The sequence below is a fragment of the Neolamprologus brichardi genome, chromosome 4 (assembly GCF_056152115.1).
Source record: "Neolamprologus brichardi isolate AB-2024 chromosome 4, ASM5615211v1, whole genome shotgun sequence".
In the NCBI taxonomy this organism is placed as follows: Eukaryota; Metazoa; Chordata; class Actinopteri; order Cichliformes; family Cichlidae; genus Neolamprologus; species Neolamprologus brichardi.
The window spans coordinates 3,393,835-3,416,632 of record NC_142107.1 but is presented as its reverse complement, the minus strand read 5'-3'; the positions used below and the strand labels follow the sequence as shown (position 1 = coordinate 3,416,632).

General features: G+C 40.7%; 3 protein-coding genes and 1 non-coding gene across 5 annotated transcripts; 1 reads left to right on the top strand and 3 right to left on the bottom strand.

The window, feature by feature from the left end:
• Positions 1 to 1,669: 1,669 nt before the first annotated feature.
• On the bottom strand, positions 1,670 to 9,688 carry plbd1a (phospholipase B domain containing 1a). Its single transcript, XM_035910837.2, has 11 exons — positions 9,564 to 9,688; positions 8,766 to 8,988; positions 8,572 to 8,655; positions 7,297 to 7,432; positions 6,676 to 6,816; positions 4,270 to 4,414; positions 3,516 to 3,716; positions 3,231 to 3,371; positions 2,952 to 3,137; positions 2,355 to 2,461; positions 1,670 to 2,235 (listed from the first exon to the last, which is right to left on the bottom strand). The coding sequence occupies exons 1-11, from the start codon at positions 9,631 to 9,633 to the stop codon at positions 2,059 to 2,061; spliced, it is 1,611 nt and encodes a 536-aa protein (XP_035766730.2). The 5' UTR covers positions 9,634 to 9,688; the 3' UTR covers positions 1,670 to 2,058.
• A 227-nt stretch (positions 9,689 to 9,915) lies between these two features.
• trnar-ccu (transfer RNA arginine (anticodon CCU)) lies at positions 9,916 to 9,988 on the bottom strand. Its single transcript has one exon. It is a non-coding gene; the product is annotated as a tRNA-Arg (tRNA).
• Positions 9,989 to 10,257: 269 nt separating this feature from the next.
• pick1 (protein interacting with prkca 1) lies at positions 10,258 to 16,435 on the bottom strand. The gene is made up of 13 exons (XM_006797960.2): positions 16,289 to 16,435; positions 15,727 to 15,800; positions 15,413 to 15,524; positions 15,068 to 15,196; positions 13,930 to 13,996; positions 13,706 to 13,795; positions 13,582 to 13,635; positions 13,397 to 13,459; positions 12,962 to 13,095; positions 12,645 to 12,737; positions 12,505 to 12,555; positions 11,903 to 12,047; positions 10,258 to 11,778 (listed from the first exon to the last, which is right to left on the bottom strand). The coding sequence occupies exons 2-13, from the start codon at positions 15,765 to 15,767 to the stop codon at positions 11,522 to 11,524; spliced, it is 1,236 nt and encodes a 411-aa protein (XP_006798023.1). The 5' UTR covers positions 15,768 to 15,800; positions 16,289 to 16,435; the 3' UTR covers positions 10,258 to 11,521.
• Positions 14,408 to 20,208, top strand: LOC102780043 (galectin-2-like). Of its 2 annotated transcripts, none has more exons than XM_035910843.2 (5): positions 14,408 to 14,542; positions 18,984 to 19,044; positions 19,186 to 19,265; positions 19,487 to 19,658; positions 19,882 to 20,208. In XM_035910843.2, exons 2-5 carry the CDS (start codon positions 19,036 to 19,038, stop codon positions 20,026 to 20,028), a joined length of 408 nt encoding a protein of 135 aa, XP_035766736.1. In that variant the 5' UTR covers positions 14,408 to 14,542; positions 18,984 to 19,035; the 3' UTR covers positions 20,029 to 20,208. The 2 variants fall into 2 exon arrangements, with proteins under 2 accessions (XP_035766736.1, XP_006798025.1); XM_006797962.3 differs by lacking the exon at positions 14,408 to 14,542 and adding an exon at positions 16,017 to 16,052.
• Positions 20,209 to 22,798: the final 2,590 nt, after the last annotated feature.

Genomic DNA, 22,798 nt, shown 5'->3' with positions numbered 1-22,798 from the left:
TTGCACCTCTTGGACAACATCAGCACCAGAAAATGTTGTAAATGTAAAACCTGATTTTGGAGAGACGGCCACTGCTCAGTTGCATCACTTTGCAGATGCGAGTGGAAAGGGGTGTGGCACTGTTACTTACCTGCTGCTGCACACCAGTCGCTCACAGATACACAGTTCCTTCATAATGGGAAAGTCTAGTGTGAGACCTTTAAAACCAGTCACAATCCTACGCATGGAATTGATGCCAGCAGTGGTAGCAGTTCGCGAGGATAAAATGTGGAGGAGGGAGTTGAGACTACCTCTCCTAAACTCAGTATTTTGGACAGACAGCACCGCAGTGTTGGAATATATCAATAATGAGACTTCCAGGTTCCGTGTTTTTGTGGTGAACCAAGTGTCAGAGATCCTCAAGGCTTCTAGTGCCTCCCAGTGGAGGAATGTAAACACAACGCATAACCCTGCAGACTTTGCCTCCAGAGGCATGAAGGCAGAGACCTTTCTACGTGACACTGAATGGATATCTGGTCCTGCATTTTGTTATACAGCCAGAGAACAATTGGCCTGTGAACCCAGAACTTGCAATAACTTTAACATGAAGATCCTGAAGTTAAGGTGTCTGCTGCCATGGATGTCTCACAAGCACATGATGAGGATCATCCTCTGACCCTTTTAATCCATTGTGCCTCATTCTGGACTTGTCTCATCAGGGTGATGGGTTGGATTTTGAGGTTCAAGACCTCACCGAACAAGACACACTTCCAGTCTCCATCTGATACAACTCAGTCTGAAGGTGCTCATCATAGGGTTGAGTTCTGCCACGGCTTTCTTTCATTGGGAGACGTTGAGGATGCTGAGATGCTGTCAGAGGAAAAGATATCCCGAAAGGATATTCCCGCCTCCAAAGGGGAGAGGCTGTGAAACGAAGCAGCCACATACATAAGGTGAATCCTGTTCTGGAGGATGATGTGCTGCGGGCTGTCGGGCATCTGAGTAGAGCTGTCATGTCAGAAGATTCCAAGCATCCTGTCATAATCGCTAAAGATCTTCACATTTCTTTTTAAAAAAATGCTTATTTATAAGATTTTAAGGTCAAAGATCTTCACATTTCTAATCTAATTCTGAAGCATATTCATAAAGAGGTGGTTCATGGTGAAAAGAACCACATACTCTCAAAGCTGCATCAAAAATACTGGGTTCCTGGAGCTGTTTTTTTTTATTAGAAACATTATGTCGAGGTGTGTGGCCTGTAGAAGGTTTCATGGAGCTGCAGGCCAGCTGCAGATGGCTGACTTGCATGAAAGCAGAGTGACCCTTGAGAAATCCCCGTTAAGCTTTGTTGGAGTGGACTATTTTGGTCCATTTGAAGTAAAGCGTGGGAGAAGTGTTATGAAGCGGTATGGCGTTATTTTCACTTGTTTGGCGATTAGAGCCAGGGGTTTACAGGCAAATACCAAAAATCACTTTTTTCGGACGACAACTACAGATGAAGACATGTTTTCAAATTGTCTTGCTTTCTTACTTTTCCATTAAATATTTATGAAAGCTTCAAACTCACATGAACAATCCACTAAACCAGAGTAGCTGAAAGTCCAGACTGTGAGAGCTTAAGTATAAAACAAAAATGTAATAAAGGCATAACGTAGACATGCAAAGAACCACAAAAATACAAGAAGAGGTTTTTAATTTCACACAGCACAATAAAAAGGCAGCAAACAAAAATCAGATCCATAGAGATGATCAGCACCTGAGTACGGCTGTGATTTGGCATTTTATCATATCATAAAGCTACTGTGAGCGTCAAAGGCACCAATGGCTGCACACAGGACACCCTGAGAAAAAAAACGTGTTTAGAAATAGATCGCAAATCTGTGTTTACCAGTGCTGAATGAAATCCTATAAAAAGTGACAGCTGAGAAGAAAGCAGATCTGCTCATCGATACAATAGTAAACATGCAGAAAAAAATCATCTGCAGGATGGTAATGGAAAGGACAGATAAAACCGATGATTGTGGACCTTCATTACCTTGAAAGAATCTCTGTCGCACGCACACAGTCACACACTGATGCTCATGGTTTGAAAAGAATGGGCTGCATCTTGATAAAAGTGAAGTTGTAATACTGTGGCAGGCCCTGGTGGCTGATGCTGCTGAATTTGTCCCAAGAGAACGGCGGGAGTCCGTCCTGCGTTGTCGGCCCGTTCACCGCCTCCGCACGGAAATCCCCAGCCAAGTGGAAATCTGTCACCTGCAAAGGGAAAAAGACGCCAACAAGTAGAAAGCTGGGTAGAGCTTAAAAGCATCTGAATTCATGAAACCTGCATGACTGCAACTGATGAAAAGGCTATTGTGGCGCTCTGGGAATACCTTAGTGTCATAGCAGCCTCCTGGTAAAGGATCCTCTCCTCGCAGGTCTTTACGGCAACAGATGGACTTGCAGGGGTCACCCTTTGAGTACGGATCCTTCTTGTAGTCTGAAAACAAGCAATCCAAAAATATCATGCTTGCTCAAGCTAAAGCTTGAGAATTGAGCTTCAGGATAGCTAAATAAAAAAAGGCCACGTAATTAGGTACACTTGTTCAACTACTTGTTAATGCAAATATCTAATCAGACAGTAAAATACCAGTAACTAGAGAACCTAATAAAGTTCAACCTGACCATGGTCTACCAATCTTGTAATGGCTTCTTCCAGCAGGATAACGCACCATGTCGCAAAGCTCAGATTATCTCAAACTGCCTTTTTGAAAGTGACAATTTACACAAACAAAAAAGTACTGAAGTGGCCTCCAGTGTCACTTTATCCACTAGATATGATTTGAATCCAGCAGCTTGTTGAATGTGTGCCTCTAACAAGATGTAACTAATGAAGTGTACTGCAGCCAAAAATCTAGCTTATGAAACAGCAACATACAAAGAGTCAGCAGAATGAGCTAAAACTAAGAAGCTGAGATGGAGCCACACACCATTGAATCTCATGATGTGCTTCAAGGATTCCAGGTCCTTAACGTCACACTGGTCACGGCGAAAGATCTTGGCTCTGGGACAGAGGTCATAGGAGAAGTCCTCTCCGTGCAGCTCCCACATTTCCACGTAACCACTCATTGTGTAGATCTTCCGATGAAAAGGAATGTTGTAGGACGGCCAATAACCTGTAAGAAATGGATGTGGTGACGAAATCACAGAAAAGTCTAGAAATTAAATAAAATACAAAATACAATTGAATGTAAAAAATGATTAGCTGCCTCTGCGCAGAGTCTGTGTCTGGTCCGAGTACTCCACCAAGCTGGGGATCTGCTCCACCACAGTCAGCGCACCGTCGTCGAGACTGTGGCCCAGCTTCACTTTGCTTCTGTCCAACACCATGTACTGGTTGTTGTAGGTTCCTGCAAGAGTTACAGGTGGATTTATGGAAGAGAAAAAAGTTTAATAAAGAGGCCTGAGCATGATTTAGCTTTTTCTATCAAAACACAGCACAGTTTCTGTGCTTCGTGTATAAAGATCCATGTACATAAGGCAGACATGCTCACCAGAGTTATACATGGAAAAGGTTTTGGCCCATTCTTCTCCAGTTTTTGCCAAACTGTGAGCCAGCCTGACCCTCTGCCAGGCCAGTAGGCTATTTGGGGTGATTGTTTCAAAAAGGGAGGAGTTGACGACAACGTTGGTCGTCTGCGTCATCATCAGACCACTTCCCAAGAGATAGAAGTCATCCAGCGACATAAGGAACCCTGAGGCCACAAACAAGCCACATTACAAGCATGAGCTTTATGGATGATCTTCTTCCATAAGGATGTTGTTTTTGCATGTGTGCCATGTGTGAAGAGGGCGAGATAACCAAAATTGTTATACAGAGACAGCAGAATGAATGGTTGGCCTTCTGGAGATGGCTGACACTGACTGAATTACGAAGTGGAATCATCAGCAAAACTCTAAAACTTAAGAAGCCGATCTCACCAAATTCATTTAAGACGTCTTTAAATGACCCGGAGGCAGCTACTACAAATGTACTGCATGAATATTAACAGCACAGTACTATTCAATAAACTCAGTGACTTTTACTTTTATTCATGTTTGTTTCAGCAGTTCATAAATGTTGGTTGTGTTTGTATTTTACTTCATCGCTTCTACATTCTTATAGTTTTAGTGTGTTTTTGCTGTGTATTTTCATCTGTGTTGTACTAGTCTGTGCAGTTACTAATTGTAATGCTGCCTGTCTTGGATAGGACATCGTTTTAAAAGAGTGTTAAAAATTTTCTCTGATGCTCTTGCTTTCTTACATACCAGGGTAGCTGCTAAAGGATAGTTTTCCAGTGGCTGTATGGGGCTCTGTGATGTGAAAGTCCCAGTGTTTGTAAATCCGCATCGAAGCAGCGTACGTGTACCAGCTGGAATGAGCGAACAGGAGGTTCTCGTACCCCGGCAGCATCTAAAGATGATGACAGAAATCAGTAATGGGACAATCCTGCGTCATGTCCAACAGTTATGTAGCTTAATCAGCATAATAGCATTGGTTTAGTTAGATAATTAACATAAATTCGATAGTTTCCTTTCAACAAAAGCAACAAAACAGACAGAACAAAAGTCAGAACAGGTGACGTTATAGGACTTTTAAATTTGGCCTGTTATTTAACACAATTAATTATTAATTAATTAATTATGTTATTTAATTATGACACTGACAATGAAACTTAGTTTCTTTAAATAATAAATAAAGATGAATAATGCATTATTGCACTAATGTACCAGCACATTCGATTACACAGGAAATTCGCTCTTCACTGGTAGTTTCTTGTTCTCCTTATTTTGCACACCTATGAAAATCAGGTTACAGCTGATGTCAGTGAAGCATTACTAATTTGCTGTGAAGGAAATTTGAGGAACTACTCATATACATCAGCTGCTTTTCGTGTTGTGTGCATTTTTTATAATATCTATTAAGAATAAGAGCCTGATCAGGACTGTAAATAAAAGATGGCCACTGTAAGCAGCGCGCAGACTTGTGTTTTAGGTCCTCAGTTTTGGCATTTTATTGGTTGCCATATTTTTTCCCCCTCAAACTTGACAAGCAAGAGGAGACACCACATTTGTCAGGATCTGACGGCGCCCTGACCGGTCGACCTGCCAGTGTGTATATTTGTGTGCGTGTGTATGTGTCTCTCCTATCACCCTGTCTTCCCCTCCGGCTCCGCTGTGTGTTAGGAGGTAACCTAGCAACAGGCTACCTCCGACCCGGAAGTGCTGTCGCCCGGAGCTGCCGCACCTGCAGCCAATCCACCAGCTGCTGCCCATCAACGACAATCTTCAGCAGGGTTACTTAATGGTGTGGCTGAGCGACAGACAGCGCTGGAGTATTGCACTAAGCCTGGTAGTGTTTTCGAGTCGCTAACGTTATAGAAGTACTGTCAGAGCTTCGTATTCATTTTGCTGTCGTGTGTGTGTTCACCCAGGGATTGAAGCACTTGGAGGAGAGACGGACACTCACTACCACGCACGGGCTTACACGGAAGGAGGGACGCACTATCACCATCGTTGCACATTTTGAACTGTTGTCACCTTGCTGCATTGTAAATAAATGCACTGTCATTATTTCTGAGCTCCGCGCCTGAGTCCACTCTTTAACAACCGTGACAACATTTTTATTAAGTGAACTTATCAACTGCTTGTTTTATGTTGCAGAAACTGAACATTTCGGTTTATTCACCAAGACTTGAAACCACTGAGTGATGAGAGAAGGAACTGAACAGTAAGATGTTTACTGAGATCATAGACAGTGTTGGGAAGGTTACTTTTAAAATGTACTCCACTACAGATTACAGAATACATGCCCCAAAATGTATTTTGTAACATATTCCGTTACGTTACTCAATGAGAGTAACGTATTCTGAATACTTTGGCTTATTTAATATATTATCAAGCTTTTTACAACTACATGAATGTACTATTGCTGTGATTTATTACTGTTACTGAAGGTTACTCACCATACCATTACCAACTAGATGTTTAAATCTTAATATAAAATGAGTAACAGTAGGGTGGACATTAGGTAAGGCTGCACTCTCTGCAGCGATCTCGTATATAAAATTATTCCGCACATATATAAAACAGGTCCGCGGCTCCGAACCGTAGTAAAGGGACGTCTGGCTAATGCGTTGGGCTCCGTGTTGGGCTCGTAGCCAAAAACTAGCTTTACTTTGTTGTCTGGGTCAACTTTGCTAATGAGAGACAGAGAAAGGCGTTGAAAGGCATTCTTTAGGGCTATACCTGTACCTTTTGCCTTCATATTAAATAATTTGTTGAACAATAATTTTAAAAATATTTCATCACGTCATTATGCAGGCCACAAATAGAGGTGACATGGGCTACGAGATGGAGACACAGGCATTAGAGCCTCTTAATGTGTGTTTTATTTATTTCCACCAGCGTGGAATTACCAAAAATAGAAAGGGCATAGCCTAACATATGAAACGGGAAAAGACCGTTACTCATATTTTGTATTTTAAATACGTAACGCCGGTACATGTATTCCGTTACTTCCCAACACTGTTCATAGATCAGATGCTTATTCCAAGTCAGATTTCCTTTTGCAACCAGAAGAAAGAGTGAGTTGATTTTAGGAATCGCTAGCTTCACTTTTGGTCTCTATATCCATCTTTTATATACAGTCTGTGATTAAGTTATGATTTGGACCTTGATGAGTGCAGAGCAGTGGCCCATCCCTGGAAGTTTGAAGTCTCTGAGTGAATGGTAGGAGCTGGGGACCAGGGCTGGGATCAGATCCAGCAGGTCTCCCACCGCGTTCAGGAACTGGACGTCAAACAGCGTCAGCGGCTTTGGGAAGGACAAGAGATAAACAGCTGGTCATCAAATGCAAACAAACACTGCTGCTGCCCCTGAAGTGAGATGGCCATTTATCAAAAACAAAACAAACCACAGAATAAAAGCTACAAAATAATTAATTATGAGAAAAGAAAATATCAAAAGTAATTCACATCTTACAGCAAATCAAAGTGGATTCTCTAAACAAATAAATTATTTGAATTAGTAACTGCTGGTATGTAGTATTACTGCTCCTGCCATTAATGTAACACTATTGGCTCTATAGCATATTTATAAAAATCTTCTTAAGTACTATTACTTCTACTTTTTATATTTAACATGACTTAAGCCTGTGAAACCTGATATGAAACTGTTGGTTGAGGCTTCTGCATCTCAGGGAGCAGATTTATTTGTTAGTATTTTTTTTTAACATTCTTTTTTTTTGTTGTTGCGTTTTTGTGGGACAAAAATCCACCCAAACGGTTATCCTACCTTCTTCCCTTGCTTCTCGGCCCACGCTGCTACTCCTGCATGCAATCCATCCAGCTGAGCTATGATGAAGCCGGCGTGTTTCCACAGAGGATCGGCGCTCTTGTTCACCTGCTGTCTGACCCATGAGTCCTGCTCCCTAAACGTACAACCCTTATATTAGACTGACATTTAACTAAACAGATAAATGTTACTTTACAAAAACCCCACCGTAACACTGCATCAGTAGAAAAACCTGATCAAAAATGTTCTTAACTCTGCAACATGGTCTTTTTTTCCGCCCATCCCGTTTGGTTCTTTAGCCGTCAGAATTACTGTCTGAAGGCCAAGAAAGATGCCCAACAGATTTACTTTGCCAAGTGGGTCATCACAGGCTTGCCGTATTGGTCCACTTTAATGACCTTCATTATTATTATTCATTATTTTATTTTATTTTCAGTTTTACAGACGGGACAGACATGACTGGGGGATAGGAAGGGGAGAAAGAAAGAAAGAGAGGGAGGGAGCGAAAAACAGAGGTGAAGAGGGACAGTGAGAAAGGGCACTTAAAAAAATCATCTGGATCACCTGTTGAGAGAAGGAAAAAAAATAGAAAAAAAGAAAACAAGTAAAAAAGAGAGCAATATAATAAATTCGACACCGTCGCAATAATCTGGCTAAGTGTAAGTAACCGTATATGTTGAATGTTATTGTGGAGCACGCAAGACTGACAGCGCACAATGTGCCTTTGCCAAGAAAGGTGTAGTTTGTGTTTGTGAACACCCGTGTGTACACCTGTGCGCGACCTGTGTGGATGAGCACACTTATATTCAAAAGGTTTCTCCATTAAACGAGCTGCTAGTGGGTGTGGGGAGCCATACCCCCGTCCCCCAGGGCATGAAGGTCTGTGGGCTCTGCCAGCAGCCAGCTGCGCCAGAGTGGACCGAGCCCAAGGAGGCATCCCCGCTCTCTGGAATCCACCAAGGCCGGGGGGCCCAGGCCCATCTGGACCAGGGCCCACAAAACCCGGAGCAGCCCACCCGATCCATCATCATCTCCCAAACTACGCAAGACAATAGACACGCAGGTTAAGTTCGTTCTCCACCACTCCTATATTTCTCCCCAGCCTCTTGACCACACCTCTGTTGTGGTCAAGAGTGGCTGAATGCCAACGCTTAGAGTTAAATGTTTGGTTGAACTTTTTTCACAAGAGGATGTGAAAGATGACAGATTGTGAAGTAGATGTGACATTTCTGCTGCTCGGGTTGTAACTCTAAAAGGAAAAGGGAACATACTCACTCCATAAATTTCTGAACTGGGTCGAGCATCTTTGGGTCGGTGATTAGCTGCGGGTACATGTTGGTGTAGTGGTCCATCATCTGCCTCGGGAAGAAAAGGAAGAATGAGTACAAGTATAAGAATGAATACAAAATGCCCAGACTCAGAATTTGAGTGAAAGAAATAAGGTTATAATAAGAAATGACAGCACTTACTGGGCGGTCAGGAAGCCTTCGAGGTAGCCAGCCAGGAAGAAAGTGATCTCATCTGTTTCAGGAGTCTCTCCATACCCTGCTCGGATCTCAAGGACACTCCAGCCTGTACTGGATAGGGTGTCATTCAGGAACCCATAAGCATCCCCGTTGACCTCCATCACCCCTTCCTTTAACTTGACAAGCTTGTGATCGGGGTCCCAGTACACGGTGGCTGCTGTCAGCTCTGAGAACACATCAACATAATGAAAATATAAACAAAAAGGGTGGCACAGATCCCAGCTCCTTTACTTATGAAATTTTTTCCTCTATATTGTTCTGATGAATTAATGGGTGCAAACAAATGAAAGTTTAATACCGACCAAAGGATCACTGGATCACCTCACACCCTGGACACTCCCTGTTTGTACTGTGTGCCCGAGGGCAACAGTTCAGAGCAATTAGTTTAAGGACAAATAGACTCAAACACAGCTTTTACCCAACCGCAATAACATGTCTGAGTGCTGCTACTAAAAAATGTCCATCACGCCAATCTTGAAATGATCTATGCACTGACTGAAGCATGTGTGTGGGAATGTTTGCTCATACTATTCTTATTAGCACTTTATTTATTTTATTTAGTGATTTAATTAAATTTTATTGTTTTAATTTAGATTTTTATATTTCTATGGATGATGCACTGATCGGATACCACTTTTATTTTGGATGTACCTGCGACAATGACAATAAAGACATTCTGATTCTGATTCTTCATATCCTTAAACAATCACCCGTGACTTCTCATGGACTCGTCCTACTTACTGTCAGCAGAGGCGAAGGTCGCAGCCACGATGAATAAAAGACAGACATGTAACCAATTTAGTGGACACATGTCTGCGAGAATGGAGCTAAAAACTAAAACTGCTGCGGGACATAGAAATGGTTCGAGCAGAAGTGGCAGAAGTAAAGAGGAAATCTGTCTTTTCTATGCAGAGAAAGTCCAAAGGTGACGCGAGCTCAGTTTCCTGATTGGCTGCGGCCAGGAGCGGAAAAAGGGAACAGTACGTACACGTGAAAACACTTCGAGACAAGCTCCTGAAACAAGTAAGATAGTTGCTAAACAAGAGAACGTGTTTTTTAGTTTCGACACAAGGAAAGAAAGAAAATAACTTTCCACCCCAGATGGGACTCGAACCCACAATCCCTGGCTTAGGAGGCCAGTGCCTTATCCATTAGGCCACTGGGGCTGTATGGCTTTGTACCTCTCACAGGAACCTGTTTAGAGATCATAACAATCACCCTGCGACGATTTCATATCGTAGGTACCGTAGCCGGAGTCGTGTGGGGGCTTTTCGAAGGTTTAGTTCAGAGTAACATGACGCGTCTACAGCGAAGAGAATTCTTTCTGCGTAGCTGGCATGTTTCCGTTCCGTTTTACAACAGAAAGCAAAAGCCCCATATTCATGTCCATTGGAGGCTTCGAGATTACATTCTTATAATTAACACACAACCCTCCTTTATATTTGGATTTACTTTATTTGATATATTACAATGTCACGGACAGTGCATCTGCGCAATTCATGTGGCAACAGACCCTATCGAGGTAAAAGAAAGTTAAAATAGAAAATAAACTGACAGCATATTCATTAAAATGATCATATATTTAGTCAAGTTCCGAAAAGTCATTATGACGTAGTACGAAGTAACCAACCAAAAAAATCAAGAAACACAAACAATGGGTCCCTTTCTTTGCATTCAGAGAAACAAAAAGAAACATTTAAGAGCTGATGCGACACTGCCCCCTAGCGATAGTTTTTGGAACAGTTTAATAAACTATCAGATTAACTTTACCTTATTAAATTTTCAGATATAATTTGATAAACACAATAAATAAAGTAAGTAAAACAGCTTTTACACCTCTTTCCTTTTTCTACACACTTCTAGTGTTTTTTAAAATTCCTTTTTACAACACAGTGAAGCTGTGCATCCATTTAGTTTCTTCATCATACTGTGAGGGCACAGCTGGAATGCAAATGTAGTGAGGGGAATGTGAACACTCCACCTGAAGCATGCTGCCCGAGAAGATAAAACAGACACCTTAGACAAAGAAAAAAAAGAACCTCGGTCGGACAACTTAAAATGTGCAAAGATGGGGGAAAAAGGCTGAATGTAACAAACACCCTGACATGTTGTAAAATTATCCAGTGGTTTGTTGCACTGAGAATTTCTCTCTGCAGTGACAAACATTTAGAGTGTGATATCATTTCAAGCAGGTAAACAAATAAACGTCAAAGATGCAGCAGGTTCTGCAGCAAAGAAAATAAATATTATCCACACTGAAACAGCTCAGACCCAGTACACCTCACTGCACAGAGAGCAAATAAGGCACACCTCATATGCTTACAGATCCCAGTCTGAAACATTAAAACCCAAACACATCACTCACAACAAAATAAAGCTTCATTCAATTGATTGTGTCCCTCACACTCCTTCAGTGATGACCTTATGAGACACCATAAATGATTTTCTTTAAGTGAAAATTTGCAAATGTAAATAATATCATAAAGTAACCGTAAAGCTATAGAATTTTTAACAATCCACAGAAACAACTGTAAAAACACCCACATACAGTATCATAGCAGCATTTCTAATCAGTATTCCTCTCTGTGTGAACAGTGTTAACCGTTCCTGCAGCTGCTTTCTGCTGCAAGCATCACTGCCTGCTGAGCATGTAGACATTAAATGTAACTGATGGTAAACACAAACGCATGCGGGCATTCTCATTCGTCATCGATCAGCTTCTCCGCTCCGTTTTCTGCTTGTCTGCCAGCACTGCTTCCTCCTCCCTCTCCGCCTCCCTCTTCCTCCTCGTCTTCGTCTGTGTAGGAGAACGGCTGGCTGCTGTAGTTGATCATTGTGCGGGAGAGGTCCACCTCGATGGGGAACACATCTGCCTCCTTCAGGACGGCGTAGCAGTCATTGTAGTAATGTGACATTCCCGACACGAAGCGCTGCAGCTGGAACACGATGTCTTGAACTGGAGACGAGGAAGAAAGAAAACAAAAGTAACATGTTGATGCTACTAAATCCTCAGCATCTGTTTACAGGCCACGGAGGACAGAGGAGGGAATAGCTAAAGGTGAAAAACAGCAAGAGCAGACCGTGTTTCTGATCCAGCAGCTCTATCTTCTCCAGGACGTCTTTCCTCATTTTGGCAAAGCGGGCGCGGGCTTCCTGCCGACACCGAAGCACCAAACGGTACTCATAGTTACCAGTGCTGACGCGGTACAGAGGCTCCCCCATGGCCTGTCAGAAGAAAAATAGGATTTACTGGTTCATATTAAACATGTTTTCAGCTGCGGAAATCCAAGGAAAGCTTATAGCCAGTTCTTCCCCAGAGTGCTTATCAGAAAATGAGAGAAAAAAACTTGCACTTGCTAAGTCTGCATCAGTGTGGTGAACTAAAGTTTGACTGTGAGCATGAAGGATATAGAGGCGGTCATGCTGAGATGGTAAATATCTACACCATGTGATGTTCAATCTTCTTACAGTCAGTTTTTCTAATGTTTTCAACATCTTTCTGCTTTAGAACGTTCAAAAAGTAGCAGGTTTTGGTTACATTTTTCCTGGGGTCAAATTTTTCCTCCTAGAAGAATAATCTGACACACTGAACAGGAAGAAAATGTTGCAATCAAAATGTCAGTTTTACATCAACTGTCAATATCATACTGATATAATTAAATCAGTAAAAATTGTGACTCACAATGCTGCTGTATTCTTCATCATCCATTTCCTTCACCTTCAAGCAGTACGACTGAAAGACACAAAAAACCCGTCTTGTTATTCAACCTACAGGCTGACAGTGAACTTCAGTAAACAGAGTGACAGCACCGCAGGTCTCACCAGATATTCAAACTTCACATCCAGGTACTTGCGGATGGTGAGCTTGGTGTCTGGTATGGCCTTATTAAGGTACGTGTTCAGATCATGGAGCATCTGCACAACGAGAGAGACTTTAAAATCTAACATCCACTGGAAAACTGACATGTTACATAATATATTTCACTCTGACAGATTTAAGGAACACAATATAAAGTATACACAGACAGTATAAAAGCCTGAATTTTTCCCAAAGCTTTCTTTAAAATGAATGTTTTTAACTGATGTCTGCACCTTTAGTACAATGAATGACTCAAAGCATGACTTAAATCTGTGCTTACAGGTTTGATGGTCTTTAGTAGCTGAATGCCGTATTTCTCAATGTTGCGGTGAGCATCAGCAAACTTCACAAAAGCCTCGCTGGCAGCAGCCTGGGGCTCTCGTACCCCGATGACAGAAAACACATCTCCAAATGCTGCAAAGGGACAAAACCAGAAACCGCTCAGATATAGCTACGAGCAAAGATCTGCTAAAGTTAGAAAACAAAAAGTATTAAATACAACTCCACCAGCAAGCAGACACTGTATGAAAACATGACATTTTTCTTCATTTTACGGTCACGTTTCAACTAAAAGCTCCACCAGGTTTTAGCCTTCATTTGGGAAAAAAACAAAACAAAAAAAACAACAGCAAACTTTTGCTTGGGGGTGAGAGTGGATTATTCCACTGGTGTAATACTGTTTTTATCGTTTGTGATTTTGGATATAGTGACTGACCTCTGTGGGTTTGAGAAAGCTCAAAAAACGCTCTCAGTAGTCTTTTCGTGTGCTCCATCAGCCCTGCAACGCAAACAGAGAACAACAGTGTCTCTGTGGATTAAAAGCTCTCTCATATCTGTGATTATGGAGTTTTCACACTACATGATTAACTTGTTTAGGTAAAGAATCTTATCATTCTTTACCTTTGTACAGCTCTGCCGTTTTCTCCAGCTCTTCCAGTCTTTTGACAAGTCCATCTGTAAAAAAGAATGAGTTAAATCTAAGCAGATATGAACAAACCTGCAGTTACCATCCTAGCAGTCTTACCATTGCATAGAATAGCTCTACTGAGTCCAAGAGCATCCGCTGTTCCTGAGCTCAAATTCTCTACGAGTCGATGTTTGACTTTTTTCAGCACTGAAACATATAAAATATCAATGTTTAACACAAACTAACGCAGCAGTAAAAAACTATTTGTTGAGAATCTGCAAGAATGCAGTACACAGCACTGCAGTGCATGCTTCAAAAGGAAGTAACATAAATATAAATACCTATGTCCAGAGACTTCCCCTGTTTTGGGTCAGCTTGCAGCTTATTGTAGTGGATCACTGCCTCCCCCTGTGAAAATAAGATCAACAGTTAAATGAACCAAATAAATAAATGTAAATATAGGATGGTGAAAGGAAGAGCATCTATTGCAGCAGTACTAAATATAAGAAATAGAACTGTTTTAGCTTTTGTTGAGATTATGCAAAAATGCAGTACAAAGCACTGCTATGCATGCTTCAAAGAAAGTAACATTTCACCTTAGTAGATAAGTTAAAATTAATAATGTGCAACATTTATGGTGGTAAGTGTGAAATGTATTTTCAGTGACGGGCAGCAGCAACACCACCTAATCCTTTTAATCCCACACTGAACCCCATCTTTATCCCACCACGCAGGAAGTCATGGAATTTTTTGGGTTGTGAACAAAGGATGCCAAAAACAACAGCGCCACTATTCACCGGTGATGGTACGCCACATGCTACGGGCTATTGTCCCGACCTCTTCAGCACAGCTTAGCAAACCGGTGAAGTCACTCCTACAGTGTCCTGTCTACAGTGGGAAGGTGGGCTTACACTCATATCTCACTAACTGTTGGACTGTGCTGGACATAAAAAAGTGAGTCATCTTTTAACTATTTTCAAAATTTCTTTTAAATGACACACAGCGTTTCAACATGCAAGTAAAGCTGTGGTTTGGTTCTTTTTTCTTTCTTCATTATGGGGCATTGGTCATCAGAGGTGAGGGTGAGTATGAAGAGTCGCTGTCTTTAGGTTTAAAAGATTAAAAACAAGAGTTTCAGGGCTCATGTTAACATCATTATTTCAACATGGCTGTCATAAGATTTTCACTGCAATGACACTATTACTTTATTCAAAATAATCCATGGAAATAATCATCACATCACAACAACTACCAAAAATCTGAAAAGGCTAATAAAGCTATCAGTCAAATGCATCTTTTTCTTTAGTGTGTATGGAGATGGTGAGAGTTTTTGTAGCTACAGATGCACAAATGACTGTATTATTATTCTAAACTGTGTGCATTTTTGTCACACTGGTAATATTCAGTGTTAAATAGCAGTTATGGTCAATAGAGTAATGCTGAGTTTTTAATAACCTCCCACTTTCAGAGTCGGTGTACCTGCACAGCTTGAATCATCTTGGCCACCTCCACCTTAGTTTTGCCCTTGACTGCTTTCCCGTTCACACCTGTGATTTCATCACCTGCTGCCAGCGTCCCATCCAAAGCTGCCGGTGTGTTATCAAACACCTGCAAAGCAGCAGCAACCGCATTTTAAAAAGTACCGTGACAAAGTACAGTTATTTTTCCTGAATAAGAGGCGATAAGCTGCCTTTAATGACCCATATGCTAAACAACAGCAAACTGAGACAGATACAGTCTTATAACATTTAAAGCATGATAGAAACATCTGGTGATCGATGAAATGTTAATAAATAAAGTCATAATAAATTATTCTGTGTGCACCTGAACAATGTAGAGGCAAGGGCAGTACTGAGCCCCACCACCAATGCTGATGCCTATAAGATTATTAGCATCTTTCTTCAGAGTCACAGTCCCAGGCACTGTTGGTATCCCCCTGTTAAGACAGAGAAAAAAAACACACTCATTGAGCTTTGAAGCATTTTGTTCAGCTTATTCTGGGACATTCTGTAATCAGGGAACTATATCACAGTTTATATCAAGGCATTCACCCTATCAGTTACTGTTTTAGATGTTTAATGATGTATGGCAATTATATGTGATTCGGAATGGGTAGAGAAAGCTCATTAATGACTCACAGTTTGTCCTCCTCCAATTCATAGTCCATATCTGTGAACATTGCAGGACAGCGTCACTCCTGTCCCTGTGAAACCTGCGAGAGGGTACAATAAAACAGAAATCAAAGGTTTTAACTGGCTCTAGTGATCAGAAACCCAAGAAACGCTCATTAAAAGAGTGACAATCAGAACACGTTTAAGAGTTTGAGCTACCGGTGAATTTAAAAGTGGTTTATAGTCAGATGGACTATCGACAATCACCAAAATTGGCAGCTTTGCTTTCCTGATGCGGCAAATTTAATCGCTGTGGAGTCAGTGAGGAAACGCTGGAGCAGAGCAAACAGCTGGTAACCCGCAGTGCATGCTAACATCCTAACAACAACCATTTAAATACGTTTTAATTAATGTAGCTGTTGCACTTAATATATCTGCATGCACACACAAACCAGTCACTGTTAGATTTCATTACAGTGACCGAGGTCAGTAAGGAAGTTGGATTATTAGCTGCTAGCCTGTAGGCTAATAGCAGGTGCATTTAGCTAATGTTGTCCCCTGAAACGTCAGCAGGCCATTAACAATTTACCTTTCTTAGACGTCGCACAGAGTCGTCATAAAGATATTATTCAGTGTGCATAAAATCAAAATATTTTTTGTTGAATCGCCCTTTTTATTCGCAATTATCTCAACTTCTCGACCTAAAGACAGCTTCTATTTACTTTATTTTGTCACTTCCGGCAGGATGACGGAAGTTGTTGTTAAAACGTATTACAAAAGGAAGGACTGGATGATCATTTTCTATTTTTTTCTTACAGTCTATAATTCCATATTCCTCAGTGTAAATGATACAGATTATTTCTTTTAAACTTCTCATCAGCTCATATGAAAACACTGTAATTGTATTTTAGCAGATTTAATCAAAGTCCTTCCATGATTCGCTTGTTTCTAATTTAGATTACGCGTTTTACTGCCATCCTGTGGTTAGAGTGTCAACCTGCACCTTCATGAAATTTGTCAAATATAATATTATTACAGATTTGTTTTGATGGAAAAAGTGATGTACATTTCACTAATGATCTTGTTTGTAGATCATTTTAAATGTCAAGCATAATTCAATTCAATTCAATTTTATTTATATAGCGCCAAATCACAACAAATGTCGCCTCAAGGCGCTTCATAGATACAGAGAAAAGCCCAACAATCATATGACCCCCTATGAGCAAGCACTTTGGCGACAGTGGGAAGGAAAAACTCCCTTTTAACAGGAAGAAACCTCCGGCAGAACCAGGCTCAGGGAGGGGCGGCCATCTGCTGCGACCGGTTGGGGTGAGAGAAGGAAGACAGGATAAAAGACATGCTGTGGAAGAGAGACAGAGATTAATAACAGATACGATTCAATACAGAGAGGTCTGTTAACACATAGTGAGTGAGAAAGGTGACTGGAAAGGAAAAACTCAATGCATCATGGGAATCCCCCGGCAGCCTACATCTATTGCAGCATAACTAAGGGAGGATTCAGGGTCACCTGGTCCAGCCCTAACTATATGCTTTAGCAAAAAGGAAAGTTTTAAGCCTAATCTTAAAAGTAGAGATAGTGTCTGTCTCCCGAATCCAAACTGGAAGCTGGTTCCACAGAAGAGGGGCCTGAAAACTGAAGGCTCTGCCTCCCATTCTACTTTTAAATACTCTAGGAACAACAAGTAGGCCTGCAGAGCGGGAGCGAAGTGCTCTAATAGGGTGATATGGTACTACAAGGTCATTAAGATAAGATGGGGCCTGATTATTTAAGACCTTGTATGTGAGGAGCAGGATTTTGAATTCAATTCTGGATTTAACAGGAAGCCAATGAAGGGAAGCCAAAACAGGAGAAATATGCTCTCTCTTTCTAGTCCCTGTCAGTACTCTTGCTGCAGCATTTTGGATTAACTGAAGGCTTTTCAGTGAGTTTTTTGGACATCCTGATAATAATGAATTGCAGTAGTCCAGCCTGGAAGTAATAAATGCATGAACTAGTTTTTCAGCATCACTCTGAGACAGGATATTTCTAATTTTAGAGATGTTGCGCAAATGGAAGAACGCAGTCTTACATATTTGTTTAATATGTGCGTTAAAGGACATATCCTGGTCAAAAATGACTCCAAGGTTCCTCACAGTGTTACTGGAGGCCAAGGTAATGCCATCCAGAGTAAGAATCTGGTTAGATACCATATTTCTAAGCTTTTCAGCGCCGAGTACAATGACCTCAGTTTTATCTGAGTTAAGAAGCAGAAAGTTAGTGGCCATCCAAGTCTTTATGTCTTTAAGACATTCCTGCAGTTTAACTAATTGGTGTGTGTTATCTGGCTTTATGGACAGATAGAGCTGGGTGTCATCTGCATAGCAGTGAAAATGTATGCTATGTCTTCTAATGATGCTGCCAAGGGGAAGCATGTATAATGTAAACAGAATTGGTCCTAGCACTGAACCCTGTGGAACTCCATAATTAACCTCAGTGTGTGAAGAGGACTCTCCATTTACATGCACAAATTGGAGTCTATTAGATAGATATGATACAAACCACTGCAGTGCAATACCTGTAATACCTACAGCATGTTCTAATCGCTCTAACAGGATATTATGGTCAACAGTATCGAATGCTGCACTAAGGTCAAGAAGGACAAGCACAGAGATGAGTCCACTGTCAGAGGCCATAAGAAGATCATTTGTAACCTTCACTAATGCTGTTTCTGTGCTGTGATGAACTCTAAAACCTGACTGAAACTCTTCAAATAAACCATTCCTCTGCAGATGATCTGTTAGCTGTTTGACAACTACTCTTTCAAGGATTTTTGATATGAAAGGAAGGTTGGAGATTGGCCTATAATTAGCTAAGACTACTGGGTCTAGAGATGGCTTTTTGAGTAAAGGTTTAACTGTCCACATACATACAAAGCATACAAATACAATTGTGGCAAAATAGACGTATTGCATGGGTATGGTGCACTAGTATAGATTATTTTGTTCTAGAGTCATCTGCAGTATATTGAAGGCCCTCATTAATGTGCAAAATGAATTCCAATGAAAAATACAAAAATCACACTAATTTGTTCATATACTAATTTGCTGTTACAGGTGATTAAACAGAGTGGTGCTTGTACTGAATATGGTATTTGGCAAAGATGATGATGATGTTGGATGAGTCAGTGTCAAAAGAGAAACTTACTAAAACTCATGTCTTGCATCATAAATAAACTAGAATTCACAGTTACCCAATTTACCTTTTTTTTCTCCCGGCACGGTAGACTGTACCTCTGTTGAAACTCTATCATCCAGGACTGTTCACCAGCAACCAGTATGAGTATGGTAAGCTTAGGTTTGTGTATGCCACTACATGTCAGCAAATTAACTACATTTTATCCTTTAATAAATTATTTGCAAAACTGAAAATGCAAAGTTATTTCATTCTCAAGACTTCTTCAGATTATATTCTAACCATGTGTTCAGGAACTCGAACTGAAGAATGTGGATTTGAGAGCCGGAGATGAGCTGAAAATAAAAGGGGTAATTCTGCATGATGCAGAGAGGTAAGCTAATAAAACATAACATTTATTTTTTCAGTATGGTAACCATATAAACTGAATGAAAGCTACATATGCTGTTAATCCTGCAGTAGGAAAATCTAATCTAGCACAAAGTGGACTTTTACAAATTATATTATATCTTGTACTCCACTGTGTGATCATGTGTTCAAAGCTCTGCAAGCCATTGATATTAAAACCTAGTTTGTACAACCTCTGATCAACAGATTCCAGATCGATCTCGGCTGTGATGCAGATGACCTGGCACTGCACTTCAATCCTCGGTTCCATGATGACACTGATGGTGCTGTGCTGGTGTGCAACTCAAAGATTGCTGGTTGCTGGGGCGATGAAAAACGGGAAATTCACAACCCCCTACAGAGGGGTGCTGATGTCAAGGTGAGGGAATGTGATCGAAGTAATTGATGATGTACTGAGTGTCTGAGTATTAAAAATATCACAAAGGTTTTTGATTAGATCAAATGGATGTTTGGTTTACCCAAATAAAACACAAAAAACACACTAATACTCTTGCAGATATTAAGCTGGGGGATGCAAGTTGGGTTGCAATTGATTGTGTCTTGGAAAAAATGTTTACTTGTTAATTTTTCTTCTGTTTCAGATTGTGTTGAAACTGGCTGAAGACACATTTGAGGTGGAACTTCCTGATGGACAGGAAGTCCAGTTTCCAAATCGTGTTGGTATGGGTACCATCAGCTACATCAGAGTCACAGGAGACTTTAAACTGAAATCCTTCAAGATCTGCTAAGAGATACAACTATAGTAAACAGATGCTGTGTTTAACACTTCAGTTACAGATGAAGTCTGAATGTCTGAATGTTATTCTTACAATAAGAGTCAGTTATTGACTGAAGAATCATTAAGAGATAAAGAGAAATTAATACATTTAAGTGAATTAAAATGTCCTGTTGTGCAAAATGATATAAAATGTTTACAGTCAAATAATCATGTTTTGTCATCTTTAAGATTTTGCAGCCTCTCACAAACACAGTATAAGTCAAAGCATGAAAGAGTAAAAGTATGATGACACGGAACAATAGAAGAAAATGCAAATATATTAGTTCTTTGCTAAATCTGATGACTGATTATTTATAGTCATGTAAACATGCAGAGAAAACATGCAGAGAAAATGGCTCCAAATGATACAAAATGCATGTGGGGCACAAAGGTTCCTGGTTAACACTTTTCTATGTGGAGTTTGTATGTAGTCCTTGTGCCTCCATAGGTTTCCAATTTCTTTTGAAATGCATGTTAGGTTAACTGGTGATTTGGTGTGCAGGACTGCATAGAGTCCAGTGGAAACGTTCTTTTTTACATGACTTTCATAGCTCTAGTCTAGTCTCTCAAACAACTCAGAGTGCTTTAGACTCCCTTATTGTTTCAAAAGAAATTAGGAGAGTAAGTAGCTGCTAGGTGCTAATCTGTGTAATGCTCAGAGAAGCTTCAAAATACACCAGAGTTAGATCTCAGACTCTACAGATCTCAGTTGGCATATTAAGTGTTGAAGTTCATGACAGTTCAATTAAAAAAAATGATTAAAAGTATAGCGTGCTTGGAATGGTGGTAGTGAAAACCTCTTCTACATGGCAACACAGCTTAAGTTTGTAAAGTTTGATGTAAATAAACCACAAGACTTTTAGAACAATTTGAATTAGACAGAAAAGATCAAACATTTTGGGCCGTAAAGCAGCGGTCTCCAACCTTTTTTGCGCCACAATATTTTCACGGACCGGCCTTTAAGGTGTCGCGGATAAATACAACAAAATAAAACTAGTACCGGTACCGAAAAAAATAAGTTTTATTCATAACACACGTGAAAAGACCAAGGAAAACCGAGTTAACGATAAAAACGATAACAAAATAATGCTGAAAACCGATAAAAACCCTGAAAACCATACATTTCACACCTGAGCCTCAACTCTCGCCCGGTACCAAACGACTCACGGACCGGTACCGGTCCGAGGCCCGGGGGTTGGGGACCGCTGCCGTAATGCACAACACAGGATCGCATTTGGTGAAAACCAAACAAGCACATCAGCACAAACACCTCACACCAACTGTCAAAGTATGGTGGTGAAGGTTGTGATGATTTAGACTTGCCACAGGACCTGGGCACCTTGCAGTTTTTGAGTCACATTATAATTCTGATAATTTAACAGTACATAACCATATAGTTATATATATGTATAAAAACACATCTCATACTTGTGAGACTTCAGAGGTGTAAACATCACAGCAGATGCCTTTGTGTCAAAGTAACTGAGAATAAAACTGAAAAATATGAAGGTGATTTTCCTGACCTGGCGTTTTATAGCAGATAACCTTAAAAATATTCTGCAGTAGAACAAGAAAACCATGAATCAACATATGACCATTACCTGATGCTGCTGAAGTGAAGCAGAGCATCTTTTTGTAGAATCCTTTTACCTGCTCTCATTTGCGGTTTTAGCTGTTTTACATTTTTTTTAATTGTTTGTGAGCTTTCACTTGATATTTTTTTTTGCATTTCTGGCAAAATACACTTATATTTAAAAATCCATTGAGGATTTAATTAATCGATTTCACATTATTCAAACTAAGATTTGGATCGGAAAATCGATTGTTTTTTTTTTTTTAAATTCACCCCTATATATTAGGTAGAAAGTGAATTTTTCATCCTCAAATTGATGTGTTAGAAGCAGGAAAAATGTGTAATAGTAAGAATTTGAGTAAGTTTGACAAGGAACAAATTGTGATGGGTAGACGACTGAGTCACAGCATCTCTAAAACTACAGCTCTTTTGGGGTGTCCCTGGTCTGCATTTGTCAGTATCTATCAAAAGTTGTCCAAGAAAGGAACAGTGATGAATCAGTAACAGGGTCATGGGGACCCAAGCCTCACTGGCTGGCTTGTGTATTTCGAGATTAGCTACTTTAACGCAGATCATCAAAAAAAGTTCATGGTGGTTCTGACAGAAAGGTGTCAGAATACACAGAGCATCACAGTTTGGTGCATATAGGGCTGCATGGCCACAGACCACTCAGGGTGCCCATGCTGACCCCTGTCCACCACAGCACCAGAACTGGACCACAGAAGAATGGAAGAGGGTGGCCTGGTCTCATCAATCAAGTTCTCGTTTACATCACCTGGAGGACCGGATGAGTTTGCATTTCTTAACAGGGGAACACCTGGTACCAGGATGCACTATTGGAAGAAGGCAAGCTGGCTGAGGCAGTGTGATGCTTTGGGAAATTTTCTGCTGGGAAGCTTTAGATCCTGCCACCCATGCAGACTTTACTTTGACATGTACCGCCTACCTCAGCACTGTTATGGACCATGAACATCCTTTCATGGAAACAGTACTCCCTGATCGCTTTGGCCTCTTTCATCACAATAATGTGCCCTGCCACAAAACAGAAATGGCTCAGGAATAGCATGAGGAGCACAGTTTGATCCATGATCCATCCACAGAATGATCCAATTTGATCCACAGTTTGATCCAGAGGCAGGCTTAACTGTGGTGTCTATTTTAAAGGGTC

Coding starts and splice junctions, on each gene's coding strand:
- plbd1a (XM_035910837.2), bottom strand. CDS start 9,633: ATGTGTCCACTAAATTGGTTACATGTCTGTCTTTTATTCATCGTGGCT. Junction 8,656..8,765: donor GAAGGCTTCCTGACCGCCCA/GTAAGTGCTGTC, acceptor TTTCTTCCCGAG/GCAGATGATGGACCACTACA. Junction 4,415..6,675: donor ACTGCTCTGCACTCATCAAG/GTCCAAATCATA, acceptor CATCATCTTTAG/ATGCTGCCGGGGTACGAGAA.
- pick1 (XM_006797960.2), bottom strand. CDS start 15,767: ATGTTCACAGATATGGACTATGAATTGGAGGAGGACAAACT. Junction 15,525..15,726: donor GAATTGGAGGAGGACAAACT/GTGAGTCATTAA, acceptor CTGTCTTAACAG/GGGGATACCAACAGTGCCTG. Junction 13,796..13,929: donor GGGGAAGTCTCTGGACATAG/GTATTTATATTT, acceptor TATATGTTTCAG/TGCTGAAAAAAGTCAAACAT.
- LOC102780043 (XM_035910843.2), top strand. Junction 19,266..19,486: donor ATTCTGCATGATGCAGAGAG/GTAAGCTAATAA, acceptor TCTGATCAACAG/ATTCCAGATCGATCTCGGCT. Junction 19,659..19,881: donor AGAGGGGTGCTGATGTCAAG/GTGAGGGAATGT, acceptor CTTCTGTTTCAG/ATTGTGTTGAAACTGGCTGA.